The sequence below is a fragment of the Scardinius erythrophthalmus genome, assembly GCF_964197995.2.
Source record: "Scardinius erythrophthalmus genome assembly, chromosome: 2".
Classification (NCBI taxonomy): domain Eukaryota; kingdom Metazoa; phylum Chordata; class Actinopteri; order Cypriniformes; family Leuciscidae; genus Scardinius; species Scardinius erythrophthalmus.
Window position 1 is genome coordinate 53,924,486 of NC_138222.1, and position 9,410 is coordinate 53,933,895.

At 37.1% G+C, this 9,410-nt stretch overlaps 1 protein-coding gene across 1 annotated transcript; it reads left to right on the forward strand.

Moving 5' to 3' along the window:
• Positions 1–427: 427 nt before the first annotated feature.
• LOC308686901 (uncharacterized protein) lies at positions 428–2,571 on the forward strand. Its single transcript, XM_081358987.1, has 7 exons — positions 428–507; positions 1,007–1,101; positions 1,189–1,536; positions 1,629–1,973; positions 2,068–2,172; positions 2,281–2,315; positions 2,408–2,571. Exons 2-7 carry the CDS (start codon positions 1,059–1,061, stop codon positions 2,498–2,500), a joined length of 969 nt encoding a protein of 322 aa, XP_081215113.1. The 5' UTR covers positions 428–507; positions 1,007–1,058; the 3' UTR covers positions 2,501–2,571.
• The last annotated feature ends 6,839 nt before the right edge of the window (positions 2,572–9,410 follow it).

Consider the following 9,410-nt stretch of genomic DNA (forward strand, 5'->3'; position numbering starts at 1 on the left):
TCACATAACAAGATGGGAGGGGCTAGACAATAGACAGGAGAGCACATGGCACAAAACAACAAACACCCATGTGCAGCACAAGACTGGACAGACATGTGACAGATTCAGCCTCTTCATGATGAAAAGCAACAAACAAACATCTCTTTCCAATATCATAGAGGGACAATTGATGCTATGCCACACATTTAAATAAACATACTGTAACTACTTTGATGTGTTATTATGTTAATTTCTGTCAGTAAACATTCATAGTAGAATTACATTTTAAATGTGTCAATCTAGTGGAAAACTATAGATGTGGTCACCATGAACATGAACACACCACTAACATTAAGATGAATCAGCCAATAGAATCATGTACTGTAAATGTGTTTTTTCTTTAGTACAGGGAGGTACAGTATATAAAGGTGAATCTCTGTCTGTCTTCTCTTTCGGACTGTGTTGAGGAGGAAGATAAACCTGTCATCGGCTCTACATGAAAACCAACATTGATCTTTAATGAAGTCTGTAAGTTGAGACTAAAAACAAAACCTCTTTTTTTTATTCTTCTTACTTTATTTTTGTTAATAACTTTTTTAATTGGTTTATTTTTAATGTCAATTGCTTGTTCCTGTCTGTCAAGCATTTTAAACTACATTGATTTGGAAAATATATGCTAGTCATAAAATTGGACTGACTGATTTATTTTGGATTAATCTATTTTCAGTTTTTTTTAATCAGCTTTCCAAAACACGATTTTTACTACATATCTATATGCATAAACAACATGTCGTCTTGCATTAAAATGTACTGTATGTTTAAAAAATATTTGTGATCCACATAATGTTAAACAGTCTTGTCCGGTATCCTAACAATTTAATAATATCTAAATTAGGTGGTTTAATTTAAGACAATAAATCATGTTCTCCTCGGTTTATCCATTTGAGGTTTAATTTGGCAATTTGAAATGCATAACTCAACCATGGTTTTCTTTATATATTTTTTTTTATTATTGTTATTTTCCTAGAAGATTCACTTCAGAGGTTTTAAATCAGACTGTTTGGAACTATCTCCTAAACATGATTCATCATTTTTTCATCTTATTGCTTTACCTTTCAAAATGTAAGTATAATGCATAATGAAGCAAATCTACCACAAACAATTTTAACCATTTTATTAGCCAAGACATTTCATATTACATTTTTCTAGGCAGCTCAGATAATGCAGACGTCGTGGCTCAGAATCGTCTGAAGATTGTTCAAGCTGGAGACAGTGTTAACTTCACCTGTATTTTCCCAAGAGAGTCCAGAAACAGTGTTGCTTGGATCAAACGAAGAGTCGGAGAGAAACCCCTTCCAATTGTTTCATCATATCAAGCTTTACCTGCCGTCTTTGAAAATGACTTTGACAAACATAAACGCTTTTTTGTAACAAAAGACGAGAGCAGTTTTAATCTGAGCATCACAAATACAGAAGAGTCAGACACTGGAACATACTATTGTGTTATATATGTTTATAATTTCCGATTGGGTGAGAGCACTGATCTCATTGTTAAAGGTAAGCAGAATATTCACTTAAATGTTACTGTGCGACATACAGTACATTGTGTCTGGTCAAACAAGCATTATGTTATTGTTATTTCTTTTCAGATGGACATCTGAGCATTGACTCAGAGCATCAGAGACCTGAGACAGATCGAGATCATCCAGAAGAGTCTGCAGCGGCCCTGCAGTGTGCCGTCGTCACTCAGAGCTGTGCAGGAGAACACAACGTCTACTGGTTCAGACATGAATCTGGAGAATCTCCTCCAGGAATCATTTACACTCAGGAACGCAGGAACGCTCAGTGTGAGAGGAACTCTACCACACACAAATGTGTCTACAACCTGCCCAAGAACATCAGTCACTCTAATGCTGGGATTTATTACTGCGCTGTGGCCACATGTGGAGAGATACTGATTGGAGAAGGAAGAAAAGTTGATTTGCCAGGGAGAGGTATCCACTGAATTTACTACAGAAAATCTAAATCTCATGGTGTTGTTGTATCACTTAATATCTTTTAAAAATAAGTTTTTTTTTATTTCTGCAGATACACCATGGAGTACAGTTGTCCTAGTTTTAGCAGCTTCAAACTGTTTATCAGTGATTGTGATCATAATTCTGTTCTCACAGTTGTACAAGCATCGACGAAAAGGTAGGAATTACTGCATAACTCTTCTCTAATATGTAAGTCTGAACAGTCAAATCAACATCCTTCAATGACCGTGTAGTTATATGTGTCCAATTCTTATTGCATTTCAAGATGGGACTCAGAACATTCAGAATAGTCACTTAATGGTAAGCACATGTTTTATACCATTTGCTGTAATTCAATATAATGTCTTCATAGGCAATTTGTGTGAATGAATGCATCAAAATTGCTGTTCTAGGATGAAGACAGAGATGCTTTGAATTATGCTGCATTGAGCTTTCAACAAAAGCCCTCCACTTCAAGAAGACCCAGGGGAAAACACATCAGATAATTCAATATGTGCACATGCATGGAATCAATACAATTTACTAAAAAAAAAAATAATAAACTACTCTTAATGTGACTCTTGATGTGCTTTAACCAATATATATTTTAAGCTCTTGATTAGCCTACTCATGATTTAAACATTATTCTATTATTTCTAAGTTTTATCTAAAATGATCTGTCAAATGAACAGTTTGACAATAATGTAATTTAAAGAAAACTTCATGGAAAGCTTTTTTTGGATGTATGCATCAACTTGCTGGACTAGATTTTTCATCTACACATGCTAACATATTAATTGGGGGGTTCATCAATTTTAGATAGACTGATTTGTTGAAAAAGTGTGAAGTTGATAAGCAGTAAAGAAGGGGAATTCCCTGTCTGTGGTACTTAAATTATATGTGACAATTGTGTCCATTTTACTCAAGCTGACTGTCACTTTAAAAATTAGTTTGACTACATTAGTAAGTAGAAGGTCAGTTGAGATTTCAATCAATCATATCTAGGAATTGGATAGCATTAGTCTACATACCTGAAAAAATGTGAAGCTGCCCAATATTATTTATAAATGGCTCAAGATGTCCCTCTAGCGGACACATGTGGAAAAAAACCTTCACCATGAGACCAGGAAAATAGGCTGTAAGGCCTTCAGTGCACTAGACTGTATTCAGAAATCACACATTTAACTTAATGTTGAAATTCTAGGCGTAATATTCTAGGTTTAGGGATTGTTTCTGTCCCTTTCTGGACAAAAGTGTGTCCTATCTGACCACAGCTTAATGTAATTATTTTATTGCTTCCATTTTCCTAATTAAAAATGTTTATTAACTACATTTGTAATAGTATATATATAAAGCTAAATCAATTTATAAAAGTATATATAGTTTATGTATATGTGTATATGTACTGTAATAGAATATGTGTATATTGTTTATAGTGTCAGGATAAGCTGTTACTATTTATATATGTTTTTGTCACCCTGTAAGCATCGATAGCCTTTTTTTTTTCCTCTACCAGTGTAAGGTGAAGCAATTAACTCTGTGAATGTTGCACGTGTGGTTTTGTTTCAGATAAAGGTGTGAAAACACACAGCAGGTCAGTCCTGTGGTTGGAAAAATGCTCAAACCACACTGTGCATAATCATGCAAAAGTTTGCATACAAAAGCACAGAGGTGCACACAAACTAAACCTCCTTATACATTAGGTTAATTAATACATACTGTAGGCAAATCCGTGCAAGTTAATGAGTTGAAGTATGCACATATACATATTTGGAAAATTACTTTACGTATACATTTTGATGCTGACAGTCATGTCTAAAATTGTAATGTTTCTCCGCTGATGTTCACCACAGTAGCTCTCGGTCTGCACTGAGCAGCTTCTTCCTGTCAGTCACTCTACAGAGAAATGATGTACTTCTGACTGGAACTCTGATTCACGTCACATGTTCTCGCATGGACAAATGCGGACTTTGAGGAGGAGTCTGTGCTTTGTGATATTTATGGCTTTAAGCCCAAAAACTTACTGTATCAGAACATTTCAGGGTTATAAGCACGTGCCCCAATACAATAAATACTGAAGGGTCCTTTTTTATCCCAAACACCAACTTAAAAACATGAAAATAATGTTTTTAACATTGTAATTTTGTGCTATCTTGACCAAGTTGGTGCTCTCAAAGCATATTTTCACAAACTATGAAAATTTGTAATTACATTGTATGAAATTAGAAATTGTGATATTAATCACAGCTTTCAAATGCCAAAAACATTAAAAAAATACCATTAAAAATGAAGTCAAGATATTGCTTTGTTTAAAGAGGTCCAAATTTACATGATTACTCACAGAAAATCTTTAGTTTTACTCATTTCTGTGTTTGAAACGCTGATGTAAATTACAGCTGATTACACTTCTACATGGGATACCTATAGCAAATTTTATTTTGCATCTCTGTTTGCTCCAACAGAAAAATAAAAATCAAGTACTGCTAGTGATGTAGTACTCGAGTCCGGTCTCGAGACCGATTTCTGCTTTCTCGGACTCGACTCGGACTCGTTCTTATAAAGACTCGGTCTTGACTCGTACTCGACCCTTCAAAGACTCGGTCTTGACTCGGACTCGACCCTTCAAAGACTTGGTCTTGACTCGGACTCGGCATAGGCGGTCTCGTCCCATCACTAGAAAATTTTAATTGACTGTTCGCAAAGACCCGCCCCCCTTAGTTACTGTCGCCATGTCCGACAAGCTACGCCGTTCTCACGCCACACCATGTTCTCACGCAGTGAAAAATACATGGCGGAGCAGAGAGGAGACTGACAACACGCTGACAGACAGGACAGACCAGGTTACTTTTTGGTTACTTTTGATATTAAACATATTAAACATAGTCTCACCTTTCAAATTTGGTCATTTTTTAAAAGAAATTTAAACAATAAATACCGTTTTGTTGCTCTTTAATGTGCCGTGACAGATCGCTGTAGAGCATCAGTTAAAGCTGCTCGTGAACCGATCATCTCTTCCTTCTAGTTAATTTGTAGCCTCAAATAAACATGAACAAACATAAGAAGCAATGTTGTTTTAATCACGGAAAGGCGTCAGTACACTCCGTGTTTCAAGTTCAAATCCTCCCATGTTAATCTACTAACTCTCCTGACTGCTTTGTCGGACAAAATGGCGGATGGCGAAGTATGATTGGTCAGATCACCTGTCAATCAAGCTCCCTGCGAAGAGTCAAATTGCTCTGCATGTCTTAACTATGATTTTAAAAAGTCAGGGTGGGCTTAACATGTTGATGACAGAGCAGCACTGTTGAAGCAGTTTAGAAAAAATAGGCAGAAGATGATGCATGTGGTAGGGATTTTTTTAATGATAGTAAAAGCATAGTCCATATTAAGACGTTAAGACTGCTCCTCTAAACAATTCCCAATCTAGCTTAGTCTGTAGGCCTAACTGTTGATTATTAACTGGGGTGATATTAAATCATGAATATGAAAACTGACATGTTTTTATGGTCTTGGTCTCGACTCCTAAAGACTCGGCCTCGACTCGGACTTGCTTCCTCAAAGACTCGGTCTTGACTCGGACTCGACTGAATTTGAAAACCAGCGGACTCGGTCTCGACTCGGACTCGACCCTTCAAAGACTCGGTCTTGACTCGGACTCGACTGAATTTGAAAACCAACGGACTCGGTCTCGACTCGGACTCGACCCTTCAAAGACTCGGTCTTGACTCGGACTCGACATAGGCGGTCTCGTCCCCATCACTAAGTACTGCATTTCCAAAAGAGAAAAGGTTTAGAAAAAATGAATTGCAGCAGACAGAAGAGAGAAAGATGTACAGTATGTTGTATAAGAAACTCAATATTTTCTAAAACCATATATAGTGATCATGACGGCATACCACCGAAGCTATACAGGAAACACGGACCAAACATAGTCAGCTTCTGATTGGCTGAAGTAAGTCGCTCACAGGCAGGCCAGAAGTATGGCAGGGCGACGCAGCATCTCGTTCCCTTCTCAAATGGTTTCAGTCATAACCTGAGACGTTCCCTTTCGAGGGAAAGCGCACTGTGTTGGAAGTAGCGACGCTATGGCAAAGATAATACCCACAACTATGCCATATAACAAGTGTGTCATCATTATCAATCTTGTCTAGCACAGCTTAGGACATAATCACCTGAGCCCCTGGAGCTTTCCTTGGTCTGCAGTGCCGACACAAACGGAGGAGGATAAAAGGCCTGTAAAACTACTTCTCTAGAAAGCCCCAGAACTCTTGCATGTATAGTAGGTCTTACTTAACCTCAGTGCACCACAAAGGAAACAAGATACCAGAGTGTGTCTCCCTAGATGTCAATCAGCCAGGGTGCTTGGCAGCTATGGCCACCACATGAACCTTAGCGTGGAGGATGATAGCTCAGCAGAAATGTATTTGTTAGGATACTCACCAAGACAGGCATGTTGACATAGCCTACTTTTTGTGTGAATTTGTCTGTTAAAGCCCAAGAGTATTTGCGCACTTCGGATGAGTGTGCTCGCAAATCTTCTCACAGCGCGTGCGAGTTCTCATTCCTGTCTTCTTGCTGTTGAATGTTTAAATTGGCAAGGCTTAAAAACACACACAAATGAGTTTAGTTTAAAAATAGATTGCATCGTGTGCTGTTTCAGTCTCACCAGTGCTCGTGCTCTAACAACACCCGGGTGATAACGGTGTAAATTACTGGTTATATAGAGCATACAGTATTTCACTCGCATTTAACAAAGTTTACAAAGAGTGACTGTTTTGTACACATTTTTGATCAATCGCTGTTAGAAGCCAGAATGTGTATCGATTGAAAGAAACATACATTAGCTGAACTCTGTCTGTTTTACGTGTTGATATTTTCAACAAACCATATGCGCAGCATGCCGAACCGTGGGTGGAGAACTGTACGGTTAGATTTTTTTTAAAGAGAACCGTTATACCCCTAGGTCACACATGTGGCAACAGGGTTATATAATGAGGTGTTGATAATCATAGACTGCAGGACATTAGAGTGTACAAAACACTTTGTGTGTGCTTTAGGTGAAAGGGCTGCTTGTGTTACATGTGGTGTGTGTGTTTTTTTTTTTTGTCATTCTGTTTTTCACACTTCAGAGGCACTTGTAGAGGGACGTCACTGTTTTAAGCAGGTCAGTTTCGTAATCCAGAGATTGTCTTTCTTGTACTTCATGCTCCAGCCAATCTGCAACTTTACATTCAGTATAGGGCGTGTGTAACATAATGAGACGGTCCATTTTTACATCTGAATACACTCTTTTCATTTACTGTAATCAAGTAAATCAATAAAGAGCTCTGTTAATATAAATAGGTGAAAAGAAATGTATTCTGTCAACCAGTAGAAGGAAGAGAATAAGATTTATTGGAGCGACTATCTTTGTTTGTACAGGACACAACAACGTTATTTTTTATTCAGGAAAGTCTGTAAGTAAATATTTTATTTTTTTCCTTCACCTTAATGCACTTAAATGTAGGATTTTTTATCTTTTTTGTTTGATTTTGTTAAACAGCTTTTGAGGTCAAAATGTTTTGAGTATGTCTTGGAAGTGGATCACATTTGATATCTACTGTACATAAACATGCTATAGACCTGCATTATAATAAAAAACAAAAACTTGTATCATTTTATTTAATTTTGATGCATATAATTATTATTATTTATTTTAATATTTTGTCCCTATAGATGAATTAATCTGTTTGGAGTTACTGTGACAAAATGATTCAGCATTCTTTTATTCTACTGTTTTACCTTTCAAAGTGTAAGTTACTATTTTGTATTCTGTTAACTTAGACCACTAGACTAAATTAATAGCTAGACTTCATGGTTTTTCATTTTCTTCATTGTACGTCATGAGGAAAGCAAATCTACAGCAGGCAAAACTAACTGTCCTCTTACTCATTCTTTAGGCAGCTCAGATAATGCAGACGTCGTGGCTCAGAATCGTCTGAAGATTGTTCAAGCTGGAGACAGTGTTAATTTCACCTGTATTTTTTCAGGAGAGTCCAGAAATAGTGTTGCTTGGGTCAAACAAAGAGTCGGAGAGAAACCCCTTCTGATTGTTTCATCATATCAAGCTTTACCTGCCGTCTTTGAAAATGGCTTTGACAAAAATAAACGCTTTTTTGTAGCAAAAGACAAGAGCAGTTTTAATCTGAGCATCACAAATACAGAAGAATCAGACACTGGAACATACTATTGTATTAAATATATATATATTAGTTTTTATTTTGGTGAAGGCACTGATCTCATTGTTAAAGGTAAGCAGAATATTCACTTTAATATGACTGAAATACATGCAGTACATTGTGTCTGTTCAAACAAGAATTATGTTATTGTTGTTTCTTTCCAGATGGACAGCTGAGCATTGACTCAGAGCATCAGAGACCTGAGACAGATCCAGATCATCCAGAAGAGTCTGCAGCGGCCCTGCAGTGTGCCGTCGTCACTCAGAGCTGTGCAGGAGAACACAACGTCTACTGGTTCAGACATGAATCTGGAGAATCTCCTCCAGGAATCATTTACACTCAGGAACGCAGGAACGCTCAGTGTGAGAGGAACTCTACCACACACAAATGTGTCTACAACCTGCCCAAGAACATCAGTCACTATGATACTGGGATTTATTACTGCGCTGTGGCCACATGTGGAGATATACTGTTTGGAGAAGGAAGAAAAGTTGATTTGCCAGGGCCAGGTATCCACTGAATTTACTACAAAAATAAAAATAAAAAATGGTGTGGGCTCATGGTGTTGTTACAACACTATATCTTTTAAAAATAAGCTATTTTCACATCTGCAGATACACCATGGAGTACAATTGCCCTAGTTTTAGCAGCTTCAAACAGTTTATCAGTGATTGTGATCATAATTCTGGGCTCACAGTTGTGCAAACACCAGCAGAAAGGTAAGATTTACATGCTTTATTTAACTCTAGTATTCAAAGCAATGTCTATAAGTTTCAGTGCAGATCTAACATATATGTTCTTATTGTTTACTCAAGACGGGATCCCATATATTGTGCTTCATAAATCAATGGTAAGACTTTTCCTTTTGCTTTATCTCCTCTTTATTTGATTGCTTTCAGACTCGGCTTTGTGTGCTTTATGCCAACATACCTTTACAGATAAAATGTGAAACTGCATAATGTCTGCATGAAGTTTTAATGTATGTTCATAATCAAAATATTTGAATCTATGCATCATTATAACTGTGCTTCTGTTTCAGGCTGATGACACCAGCACTACAGTCAATTATACAACGTATCACAAACGTATTTAACCTTTAGAAGGCTTAAGGAATAAAACTGGCAGAACACAAGTTTGGCTTTCACCTCATCTATCATGCATTTAGCAGTTGTTTGAAAGGGTTAGGGTTAGGATTATA